The 13,268-nt window shown below is 48.9% G+C and overlaps 1 protein-coding gene across 2 annotated transcripts in view; it reads right to left on the bottom strand.

Moving 5' to 3' along the window:
* sema5ba (sema domain, seven thrombospondin repeats (type 1 and type 1-like), transmembrane domain (TM) and short cytoplasmic domain, (semaphorin) 5Ba) overlaps positions 1–13,268 on the bottom strand; it is a 157,331-nt gene that overhangs the window by 34,411 nt on the left and 109,652 nt on the right. For both annotated transcript variants that reach the window (XM_028808077.2, XM_028808078.2), the window contains exons 5-7: positions 6,360–6,422; positions 5,099–5,197; positions 3,446–3,659 (exon numbers count right to left, since the gene is read on the bottom strand). In XM_028808077.2, coding sequence (XP_028663910.1) covers positions 3,446–3,659; positions 5,099–5,197; positions 6,360–6,422 — 376 coding nt within the window. The remainder of the gene's footprint in view (positions 1–3,445; positions 3,660–5,098; positions 5,198–6,359; positions 6,423–13,268) is intronic.

Genomic DNA, 13,268 nt, shown 5'->3' on the forward strand with positions numbered 1-13,268 from the left:
AGCTGCCAGTGACTATACGGCAGCAGACAGTTCACCAAGAAAAAGGAGAGAATACAGGACAAGAAACACTAGGGGCAGCAAACTGGAATTAAAGAGAAACAGGACGATTATGGGGCAATCATTCAGGGTACGCCATACGTGAGAACAATAGTCAGGGAGGCTAGCAGGAGGACCGAAGACCTTCAGACCAATAGAGGGCCCTCAAGGGTAACCGTTCCATAAGTGACACCTGCAGGATCATCTGAGTAAGAAAGGCCGCATGAGTACCCCAGGGGCCTGACCCTCCACTTACAGTGAATGAGAATATGGGTGGCTGGCAGGAGAAAAGAGAAAATCTCCAGGCCACTAGGGGGCAGCATGACTGACCCAAATGTCCCTATCTACAGAATAAGAGAGTCTGGACAACAATAATTCAAGTCATCCATGGCATTGGTTGATGCAGCTAACCCTACACGTGAAGAACATAAGGGTGAGGAAAGGAGATCCTCAGGGCAACAGAGGCAGTACAGTATAACCAGCCCTGGAAAACAAATCATCCTGTAGGGTTAGCAGAGGAAGAGAGGAGAGACCACCATAGGGCAAGTCATTGATGGCAGTGTCCTGCACTTGAAGACAGCCAGAGTGAGGGAGGCTGGCAAGAGGACACAGGATTTCCCGGTCAGTAGGGGGCAGCATAAATGGCTTTCAAGAGCACAGGCCCGTGAGGGACACTTGCAGGGTCATCGGTCCGATCCTCCACTTGGAGGCAATAAGAGTGAGGGAGGCTGACAGGAGCCCAGAACACCTCCAGGCCAGTAGAGGGCGGCACACAGCGCCTAGCCAAAGGAGCCACCCAGGTCGTGTTTTCAGCGTCACAGGGGTCCCCCTCCACGTCTCTCTCCTGGCTTTCTTCGCTCCCATTAGTGCTCTTTCAGTCAGCTCCCTTAATTGCCCTCCTTTTAAACAGGCGTGGATACAAATGACAATGCGGCCCAAAGAAATGAGTCAATTGCACCGCTGTGCCACCAGAGCTGCCATCACAACCATCCACCCACTGATTCATTCATTTCTCCCGATTCAGGATTTGAGCAGCGGCGTGCACGAGGCCACACTGCGCCACTTCATTTCATCCCGATATCAAACCTGTGTGTTTTTTTAAAGCCCTGGTGACAAAACAGGCATTCATGGCTCCGGCACAAATGCGCCTTAATGAACCAACTTGCCGCCTGTTTCTTTACCAAAGGCTGGAAAAATAAAGAAAAGGAAACGAAGTCCTGCTTAAATAAACAAGTGCGCAGGGACGGCCCCGAGTCAGTCGACACACGTGCCTCTCTTCGAGACCATGGCCGGCTTTGTGGCGAGCGGACCGACCCGCCTGCTCGGCCCCTCACCTTTTCCCTGGGGTCTGTCTGCCGGCTCCAGAATCTGCGCAGTCCAGGGTGAGACCTAGAGACGAGCCTCCCAGGTATAAACTCTGCCACGCCGCCGTCTGCTACACTCCTCTACTTGGGCACTCAATCTCAGTCACATATTGAACGGGCATTGGCACGGGCAGCTGCTGACTTTGCTAATTTACTTCTCTACTGGCACCTTAATAAAGGCGATGAAATTAATGGATGATACAACTTGTGCCCGCCTGCCAGTCGTTGAACGTTTTATGTGGTGCAGCTGCTAGTGTAACCTCCAGTGACTGGAAAGGGGAAAAACATCAAATTCTGAAAGAAGGGATGAGAAACGCAAAGTGGTAAATGAACAAAACACAAAGGAAAAAAGTTTCATTCTAGACTTCCCCACAGGGGTTCAAGTCCCAGTCCAGCTGGAGGGATTGGTTCATGCACTTGCCCACTACCAACCTGCCTCTGATGGCTTCAGAATGTGCCGTCTACTGTTCAAGTGCCCTTTAGTGCCAAACCCAGGAGTACAGGGAGTGGTGAAAAACGTGGAAACCACCAGAAGAACTCCCTCCATTCAAGAGGTTAAGGCTGGAAAACAGAGAGATAGGCGGGGGGACCACCTTTCCACTCCAGGCTGAGAAGATAACAGCCATTTGGGGGCAGTAGACTGGGCTTTCAAAAATACGGTCACTGAATTCAAACCTGCTGGGTCACCATGGTAAGAATGTCAGGACAATGACAGGGCAGATGGCACATGAGAACGAGTGTGAGGGAGAGACTGGCAGAAACACCGAGGAGCATTACTCATCCAAGGGCCTCCCAAACTCTGAACTGGAATAAATGTTATTAGAAACGTGCGAATGGACCGATGGCTGGGATGGGTCCACAGCTACATGACATCGGTTAGGCCTACCAACTCTGAAAAAGGTCCAAGGCCTAAAAGATCCAAGGCCACTGAACTGCTTTAAATGGAATTAGAAATGGACCAATGGCTGCTTCCCAAATTATTGCTAAGGTTAGAGCTGCCAGGCAAGAGGAGAAGAGGAAGGCCTAAGAGAAGGTTTATGGATGTGGTGAGAGAGGAGATGAAGGTGATGGGTGTGACAGAGCAAGATGACAAGGACAGGAAGATATGGAACAAGATGATCCGCTGGGGTGACCCCTAACAGGAGCAGCCGAAAGAAGAAGAAGAAGAAGAAGAAGAAGAAGAAGAACTGCAGAGGATGTGATGCGATCTTCCAAAAAAAAAAAAAGACACACAGAGTCCTATATAAGACTCTCTCTAAATTTATAATGTGACAGCTTGCCCGGCTGGCACAGGGGCATCAGACATGCCCAAGTGAGAGTGGTCTCGAAAGGCCAGTGTAGGTGAACACTAAGTGTCAGTGACACTTCTAAAGCAAAAAAAAAGGGTGACAAAATGAAATCCTCCTTGGGTGCCAGTTTAAGACTGGCAGTGGCATCACAGCTCTCATAGTGTGGTCAATGCCCAGACGGCCTTTGCGTGTTCTCCTTGTGTCTGTGTACTCCTCGGCCAATTGGGGATTTTAAACTGGCACTGGTATGAATGAGTGCAGACCTAAGTGTATGAGTGCCCTGCCATGCCCTGGGCAGACCTGGACCTCCCTGGGTACAATTGTCTTCAAGGCCCCTCAAGCAGTTGGCAAAAGCTTTTATGTTTTTTTTTTTTTCAGATGTCTTTAATTTATTTGCTTTTAAGTCCAAATCCTCGTCTACTCTTTAAAAGCAGACTATAGTCAGGACCCCGATAATCCCTCAGACTTGTGCCAGGTGTCCCATCTGGGCATATTTTTATTACAATAGTGATATGCTGAAATTTACTGAACATGGATGAGGCAGTCTGAGAACTTACTGGCCCCCAAGATAACCCCTCTGATGTCAGGGGTCCTGGGACATGTGCAGTATACCCGGTACATAATCTGGGCTTGCGTCCCATTTAGGGTTGTTTACTAGGTTACGCCCCAATAACATTCAGCTCCCCTGCCAGTGCTCGGTGTATAATCTGTCCATAGGCTGCACCCTCATCCTTGGACGCCTGGTGGTCCGCTTACCGTTCAGCCATTTGGAGTTGTACTGGGCCGTGCGCAGAGGAGGCATGTTCCCTAGGCTGCGGTAGATGACGGGGTCTCTTCCTGAGAAGTCGATGACAGTTGCAGCATACAGCTCCCCTCGTGATGTTACCACTGCCGTGGAGTTGTGCCGCGGGTCATACGGACACCGTGCCACGCCGTTGATCTTGTCGATCACCTTGCTCAGGTTTCCAACCTGTGTAAAAGAGGAAAAAAAATGTTTATGGAGCAAATGCAAAGAGAAGAGGAGTACCAGTGATGAGGCCTCCTCAACTGCAGTAGCCAATTTCCACCCTGCCGAGACTGGCATCTTCCTTAACACACATCGGGGAATTCCGTTATCAAAGTATCAGTTATGACATTTTGTGATGTGCATCCTGCGCCAAAGTGAACCTTCACCTTTATCAGTATGGCAGGATCATATATTTAAAATGAGATGGCGGGCCAATAGGGAAAGGAAAACATGCCAAGGCTAACACGTCATGGTGGCACAGTGGATACTGCATCTGCCTCATGGCTCTCAAATCATGGCTCCTGATGTGATTAAGAGAGACCCCTGGTGGACTGCCATTACGTCTCCAGTTTCGGTTGACTGCCACTGGGATTGGTTCTGGTTCCCATGACTCAAAAAATTCTGGAAAAGTGAATGGATGACGACTTCTGATCAGCTAATCTGAAGTGGCCCAACTTGACTAAGGGTGACCCGTGATGGACTGGCGTCCCACACAGGCTTTGGTATTGGCCTCATACTCCATAACATTGCACTGTATTGGAATAAGTGGGTTTGGAAAAAATAAATGGAAGAACTTTAGCTGACGTCTAATCTAAACTGGTCTGGTGTGATAGGCAATGACCTGTGACTGTCTGGGGTGTCATCCAGGGATAGTTCTTGGCTTTTGTTCACTGCTGTGCCCCCACCACACAAGCTTTATAAAAGTGGGTGGATGGAAAGTGCCCGGCAGCACGTCATGGTGGAAGCAGGACCTTCTGTGCAGCTCGCTGTCCAGAGTCTCCAGCATCGGGGTCCCAATAGGACTTTCAAGTTGTGCCTATTCCACCGAGATGACCTCCATCTTTCTGTTCCAATCCAGTAGAACCGGAGAGATGACGCTCGGCTAAATGCAGAGCATACATTCAAAGGATGATCTCCCTGTTCACAACAGAATTCTGAACATCTGAATGGCAACAAGGCTCTGGTTTGAGGAGATCAGAAGGATTTTCAACTAACGCTTGTGTCCTCCACAGTGTCATTATCCATGAATCCTTTTCTAAAACCCTCCCAGTCCAGTTCAGTCATGTCTAGGTCGGCTTAACTCACCCAGAGGGGAAAACTACTTATTAGCATTTTGGATCATGGGGAGACAGAGCTCATCTCAGCGGTGATTGGTGAAAGGGAGGCAGACACCGCAGACATGACACCAGTCTATTCATTGTTACGCACACTTGGTCCAGTTTTACTATGCCAGTCACCCTAACCTGCATGTATTTGTGATGTGGGAAGAAAACTGGACCACCTGGGAACACAGGAGAACATGGAAACACCACGCAGACTGGGGTTTGAACCCAGGACTTGGGAATACCAAGACAGTGGCTCTACCCACCGCGCCACAGTTAGACAGTGAAGAGCTTTCTGACCTGTCTGGAGGTGCAAACTGGTAGAAAGGCATTGGTGCCACAAGTGAACACTTTTTTGCCATTGATGAGCAGAACCCGGATGTAATTCTGGCATTCCATCTGCAAAAACAAAAAAGAAAGAAAAGATCAAATTCAAAGCCGTCGCACAGCAGCCAATTCATTTCAACAAGTAGCCCTTCCATGGAAGAGGCAAAGCTCAAAATGATCGTCAAAGACTGGCATCAGGTGGTGGCGAGGAGGTGCCAATCAGAAGTGGCAAGTCAGCAGCATCCATTGAGAAGTCAAGGACGGAGAGCAGGGGGGGACGGTTACAGCAAGTGATACCAGCACAGTGTGGCCTACTGACCATGGCACTGGACTCAAGGTGCCAAGGATGCCAGTTCAATGTGGGATTGAGTGAGCCACCTGATTGCCAGGGCACCAGATGTAAAATATAAAAGTGTAAAGCTGATGGCATTTGGCACAGAAAGGTGGTCAACGTTTGATTCAGAAAGGCGCTATATAAAAAACGGAGGCTGTGTTCAGTCGGCCCAGTGCACTGGTGGATGGTGCTGCCTCATCCCAGATGGGAGGCCAACACTGCATGATCTAATGGTACTCAGTGGTGCCCTCTTGTGGCAGAAGATACTTGGACAGTAAGAGGGGGTGGGCTGGTCAGATGGTTCCAAGATGAATTCTAAATGAGGGGTGAGTTACTTGCTGTCAGGTGACTTAGCAGAAGTGATGAGGGAATCGGCAACAACATCATCAGCATCCTCAGACTCTGGGACTCCAACTCCATGCCAGCAGTCCTGGGTGCAGGGCAGAAAACAGCAGGATGCCAGTCTCAGGGCCAAACTGGAACCACACATCACTTTAAACAGCACATCTTTGTGGACATGGGAGGAAAACCCACAAAGACAAAGAGAGAACATGCAGACTCCACATAGACATCCACCGAGCATGGGATATGAACCCATGGGAGGTCAATCCATGAAGCAGCAGGGCGCCACGGTGCCACCCAATAAAGGGAGTGAGGGGAGAGAAAAAGAAATGTGGGCTTTGGATCAATGGAGGAGTGGGCTGGCAGCGGCCGAGACCTTCAGGTCACCTCACCCTGGCCCGACTCATTTCTAAGAAATGGTGCTTAGATTTGGGGGGGTGGGGGGGGCACCATCAGCAGAAGCAGCAGCACATTTGTTTTGGTTTTATCTTTGGCCGGTGCCCGCTTGGCTTCTTTGTTTTCTTTGCTGCACAGAGGGATTTCTCAACTCCACGTTACCTCAGTCTTCCCTTTACTCTGACAGGACCTCCTGGTCTCTTCGTCTGGGCCCCACTCCGTTGCCTAGGAAACAAAGCAAAGCTGAGAGCTGCCGTTATGTTTGGGAATGCTGGCCACCCCCCCACCCCCCTTCTTTCCTCTCCCCTCCCCCCCTGGCCCAAGATGCCAGACAACAGGTAATTAAAGCGAAGGTGAGGACCCCAAGGGCAGACCCTTAATGGACACCCAGCCGACCCCTCTGCAACAGGAAAACAAGCGGGACCACGCGGGACCACCCCCCCCTCCACCCATAATGCTCTTGTAAAACTGGCAGGCCCAAAGTCTCACCACCTCTGTGCCAAACATAAGGCCTCCTGCGCTGCCAAGGCAGAGAAAGTGGGCATCATGGAGCTGGGGGGTTTAAGGGGCAGAAAATACATTTGAGAGCTGACACACACAGATATTTGAACATGCTCATACACACACACACACACTCCCATACATCACTGTGAGCACCTACACTCACACATACATCACACACTCAAGTGAGTACTCACATAGTCACACAAATGTGTTAACACACACACACACACACATTTCCAAGGCCTCCTATCCACCCTTCAATCTCCACTTCGGGTCACAGGGTGGGGACACCAATCCTTCGGTGACAAGAGGACAGGATGAAATCATCACACACATGGGGGCCAAAACAGTCCCCACCCAGTCACAAACACACACACACACACTGCACAGTGGAGGAATCTGAGCAGCACTGGACAGCTGAGCCCTTAGAGGAGAGTGGCGGTGGGCACACAGGACAGTGACATACAAATGCCACCGAAAACCCAACATTACACAGACAGCTGGGCAGTTTAGTTCGAGTCGCTCAGGTCACCCACCCACACACACACACACATTTGTTTATTGAAGGCCCCTTAATGGGGTTATCAGGTGCTCCCTGAGGCATCAGGTAGACAATACAAGGGGACGTGACACTGGACCAATGGTCCTGCTGGGATGGAGGCGCTCGCTGCCTTTCCTGGACGGGGCTGTACGATGAAGGGACAGAGGGAGACAGCCATCCAGGACTGTAATGCTTCCCCGATACACTAGGAGGCAGTGACACTGGAATGGTGCACCCCCACCAACACACACACACACACAGGGAATACTGGGAACCGCAGTCCTGTTGGGCAACTCTCTTGGGTTCCATGGTTGACACCAAGGATCTGCAGGGACCATCTGCCTTCACAAGGGGTCTCGCTTTATCATTTGGAGATTCACAGATGAGAGGAGGAGGAGGAGGACGACACTTGCTGGAAGAGGTTTGGGAGAAAAAGGAAGAAATTATGACTTGAAGGAAATTGTGTATTGAAGATACTAAAAGGTTTGAAGTCGTGATTGGTGTTTGTGTAGTTGTGCTGAGGCTTCGGGGTCCCAAGATGCCCTTTACTGGCCAGAGCAGCCAAACCCAAGCCCAGACTGGGCAGCAGACCATCCTGGAAACTGCGTCACACACTGAGGACCACTAAAATGACACAAGTGTTCTTGTGGTCCTCCCCGTGGTGCCCTTCAATCTGCAAGTTAAGGCTGACCAGCCTGCCTGGAGATGTTTAAGAGAGACCCCTGCCTAACTGGCACTCTAGTCTTCTATAGCACACATGCTGAGCCCAAGCCCCCCAGACCTCCCCACCATTCAATATGGTATACTAATGTATACATCATCACTTTCTGACATTTTAATTTGATTTCAGCTCCACATAGCGCTCTTCCTGATGATGCAGAACAAAAAAGATCAACCAGACATGGCGATTGGGAGGATTCCACAAAGGTCAAGCTAAACAAACACTTTCTGATTCGGGTGCTTTGCTACCTCAGGTTCTACTGTTTGCCCTTCTTTCGGTTTCACCATAATCGTTCTTCTTGTATTCCTCCGGTTCTCTCCATCTTGGGATCTTCTCCGACTATTTTTTTTTTACTTGTCCATGATGCTCGTCTTCTCGTTTACATCTCTCCAGCGTCTCTTTACAGCTCCACATTCACTTGTGATCCTCTTACTCCCGTTTCCCCTCTGCATGTCCTTCCTCCATGATAGGCCTTGGCTGGAGCTCCGCCCCCCCTTAGCCACTCCTTCTTTAATTTCCCCCACCACCTCCTCTCAGTGTTGCTATGCTGCACCCACATGATGGGAGGGGCACTCAAGCCCCACCCCCTAGACACTCCTCCCATCTGTAATTGTCCCCCAGCTCCGCCTGCCAGGGTCTACTGCAGCATCAGTGTGATGGGAGTGGCACTGAAACTCCGCCCTGTCACGCCTTTCCGAGTGGCCCCTTCTCTCAGGGTGTCACACTACAGTCATTTGATGACAATTAATGGCGGGGGTTGTGCTTCCTGCCCAAGTGAAGACCTCCAGTCAGGTGCCCCCCGGTCTCTGATTTCAAGATCACACTGCATTTTCTGGGCTTTGGTATTTTATCCGACTCCTCCGGACAGCTTTGACTTTGCACTCATCTTCTGGGTGACAGAGATGTATTCTAAATGTCTCCATGGTGCCTCTCTTACTACAGTCCTCTTGGTCCATTGCTCTTCCTCTTCCATCATTTCAGTCCTTGTTCCTCCTCTTCCTCCAGCTGCTGTGGTCCACACCGTGTTCATCAGTTCTCAATCCAGCGTTCTTTGTTCAGGGTACTACTGTCACTACGCTCCTCTTGGCCCCTGTCCCTCCCTGTCCCATATTTCACTAGCCTCGCCACTCTGTTATGCTCTTCCTCCTGTTCTCTTTCTCCACAGCAACTTGCCTTCTTTCCGTTTCTTCTGTCCTTGTCCGTCCCTCTTCCTCCAGCTGCCTCATCCCTCTTCTTCCTCCATGTCTCTTCTCTTATATCAGCTCTCTTCGTCCACGGTGCCTCCCTTACTACAGTCCTCTTGGTCCATTGCTCTTCCTCTTCCTTCATTTCTGTCCTTGTCCCTCCTATTCTTCCAGTTGCCTTAGCTGACCAGCCCTCTGTTCCTGGGACTCTTTCCCTGTTTAATCTTCTTCCTGTGTGCCTCCTCTCTCCTTCACTGCTCCTCTTCCTCTCTTTGTCTGCCTTGTGTCTTCTTGTCTGTGTTGCTCCTCTTCCTCCTCTACTCGTCTGTCCTTCTCCCCCGATGTCCCTTCTGTCCCTGCTGTGTGCCCTCGTCTTGTCCACCCACTCCCACCCCCCCCCCCGGACTGACCCATTCCCACCCGGCCCCGCGCTCATTCCAGTAAAGTGTAAATCTCAAGCCGTCATTCCTGTTGAGACACTCTTAAAAATCCCAAATTATTTCGGGGTTAGTCATTTCAGAAATGCCTTAATGGCCCCTCTGAGACCGAGCACAGCTTGTCCCGATGACGACATGCGCTTGGTGACAGTTGATGCAAATATTTCCCCTGCAATTCCACCCTTGGCTTTTCTTTCTGTTTTTTTTTTTTGTTTCTGTCCTTAAGCTCCTCACAAGATTTCGCACAATGGTGTCGGGCGATACGGCTGATTAAAATGAAACGGCCGAGCTGCGCTCCAACGCCTCAGCCCTGTGGCCCCCTTCAAGGTCCCCACACTTGAATAGGCCACCTCGCCACTCCCAGGTCTGTCCTTTGGCTCAGTCCGCTATTCACTGGCACAATTCCCTCCATTCAGGCCCGCCGTGATGGATGTGACAAGACTCTCAATGGCGTCTCCCATTGTCGCCGAACACTGATCCCTGCACAGGGCGGCTCGCACCGCTTGCTTTTTCTTGCCAGATTTGAAAATGGAATCAATTGGAGACCCCCCCCCCCCCTCCCCCCCCTGGAGGAATGTAACGGACAACGCAGATTTGATTCCAGTGTCACGTCTCCCGGGTCATCCTGGAACGTACGCGGCTGACCGGCCATCCTCAGGGGCGAGTGCTGCTGCTGAAACAGAGCGGCAGCCATCGGAATCAGGCAGGCGGCCAAGCGTGAGTGCGTTCAGCCATGGAGGACAATCAGGAAAACAAGAGGAGCGAGCGAGCGGGCACAGCAGCAACGGGCAAACGTTCATAAATCGATGAAAAAAAAAAAAAAAAAAACTACCACCCACCCAGTGGGCTTTCTAACCCGCTTATCCAGTCTAAGGCCCAGCCTGGTGCCATCGGGTACAAAACCTGGAGCTGGCAAAAATGAAGCTGGTAGAAATGAAAGGTGGTCTGTCCTAAAGTCGCTTAATCTAGTTTGGGGTCACGAGGAGAAAGGGGTGTGGGCGAGTATGGGCCACTCTAGAACCAGAGGGGGCACAGCCGGGAAAAACTCTGGGTGGGCACCAGCATAAAGGCAACAGAAATGAAAAGCACTACAAACAATAGAAAGACAGATATGAAAGGGGACGCTATAACGGTGACAAGTCACATCTATGAAACAGAGAGAGCTAGAAAAGGCACTATATTAAAAAAAGATTAAAGAAAAATTAAAGGTACTATATGAGAGAGAAAGAGAGAAAGAAAGAGAAAAAGAGAAAGAGTTAGAGAGATTCGCAAAACTGATAAACCCTTTTCAGGGTCACAAGAAACAGGGGTGAGGGGGCAGGAGATCAAAAAAGCAGCTGGCAAATGACAAGAAAAAACCTTGAATGGGGGGCCAGTGTAAAGAAGGTGGGTAGAAATGAAAAGCACTTAATAAAAAAATAAAGAAGACATTATATACAATAAAATAAATACTAAATGGAGAGCTAAATGTGAAAGGCACTATATAGACAGAAAGAAGGCAGTAATGAAAAGAACTAAATGTAGAAAACATAAAGGATTCTACATACTGTAGATAGATAGATAGATAGATAGATAGATAGATAGATAGATAGATAGATAGATAGATAGATAGATAGATAGATAGATAGATAGATAGATAGATCGTGAAAGGCGCTATATAATAGATAGATAGAGTCACATGTGTGCACATAGGGAGCAGCTAAAAGGCTCACAAGATGGTAATTCCTCGCCAAACCAGCGGATGGCAGAGCGCACCAATCCTTGCTCTTTTTCATTGACAGACTGCTCATGGGAAATTCCGCTGGGGTCCAATGACATCACTTCCTGTTCCTGTCTGATGACCTCATTTCCCGTTTCCCACTATTAAACCACCATGTTTGCCCGTTTACATTGTTCTTGTTCAGGACTGAAAACCCGTATCACTGACTTGGCAGCCAAACTCAAGTCTACGGCCGCCTGTCCCCAAATCTCTTTCCGTGTTTTATGGAACTTTTTACAACAGACAGACAGGAATGGAACTATATAATAGACAGATAGTGGCGTGATATTAAAGTAAAGAAGACTTTATATACAATAGAAATCTAAATATGAAATACAGTACATCAATAGACATAACGAGGGCAGACAGAAATGAAGCGCGGTATACATTATCTACACAAGGTGCTCTCTACAGCAGAGAGGTGAAAGACACCATATAGATGTAAAGAAGACGTTTAGAATGAAAGGCGGCATCCTGTATATAAACGTATTAGATTTTTGGATATGAAAACACTGTATGACGGCTAGAAATGAAAGCGCTGTCTACGTATGGAAGGTCTTACAAATAATACAAGTGCAGAAAACGTACTTTATGAAAACAGATAGAAATAAAAAGCGGTATATGATGGACAGATTGATTTTTAAAATTCCTTAATCCAATTTGGGAATGAGGGGGCTGTCATGGAAGTAGTGGGCAAAAGGCAGGAAGAAACCACAGGTGGGGTGCCAGTATAGAGACGACAGATAGAAATGATTTTGCAGATTGTTTATCTATGAAACATTAATAAGAAGAAAGGCGCTATATAGGGGTACATGGATATGAGAGATACGTGTGTGTTGTATGCGCACTCCTCAGCAGTTCATAAGATGTTCTGGAAGCGGCTTATTTAACTAGATTTTGTGTTTAGGACATTGTGAGCCCCCAACTGGTTATCTGACACGTGGATTTTGCGAAGTGGGCACATCGACATTTTCCTTTTTCTTGGACCTTCTCATATTGCTCAGCATCTGCTTAGTGTTGCTCCCCAGAAGTCTCCGTTCTCCATAAAACAATTTCATTTTTTTTCTCCGCCCCCACTACAGACACCATGGGGTTCGTTTCAAATGCTTATGTTGGACGGAGAACTCCTTGGAAGCTTCTGAAGGTTTCCGCTGGACAGTTTGGCTCAGTGTCCCACAACTCTCTCCCCTTAGTCACCACTAGGTGTCGCTAAGCACACGATTGGTGAATTCTGCTGAGTGAACTCAAATCGATTTGTAGAGCTCAGTGAGGTCCCCACGTGGCCTCCTCTGCTTACACTAAAGAGCTTTTACTTTCCGAGTCTGTCGTGGTAGGTCACGTTTTTCAGTCCCATCATGCACCTGGCTGCTTTCCTCTGCACAACTTCACATGATGAGAACTACACAGGGTGCTGCGTCTGGGGTCTCACTGGCGCCACCTACAGTCTCAACATGATGTTCTTCGACTTCTTCTCAACAACTTTCACAATCCAACCTTATGCTTTGTTTGCCTTTTTGATGGATTCTGCGCATTTCTTAGATGTTGTGTCAACATAAACCCCTAAGTCCCTTTCAGCGGTCACTACTTCCTGTCACATGCTTTCTCCCATCTTGTATTTCTAAGTGATGTTCCTTTTGCCCACATGCACTACTTTGCCCTCTTCTACACTAAACTGCCTTTTCCAAGAGTTCCTCCAAATCACCCACAGGACATTTTGAGCTGCCTCATCACTTCCTGATATCGGTGTTATCTGTGAACGTCACAAAGATGGATCCCCGAGGGCAGCTACCCAGCTGACCAACTTTTGGAGGTCACCTCTGATGTTCTGCCTTTCAACTGATCTTTTCGCTTGTGTCATTCTAGAAGTTTCTCTCTGTTTTCCTGGTCCTGGTACCACCTTCCCGAGTGCCATCTCTCTGGGGTGC

This window comes from Erpetoichthys calabaricus, chromosome 8 (assembly GCF_900747795.2).
Source record: "Erpetoichthys calabaricus chromosome 8, fErpCal1.3, whole genome shotgun sequence".
Lineage (NCBI taxonomy): Eukaryota > Metazoa > Chordata > Cladistia > Polypteriformes > Polypteridae > Erpetoichthys > Erpetoichthys calabaricus.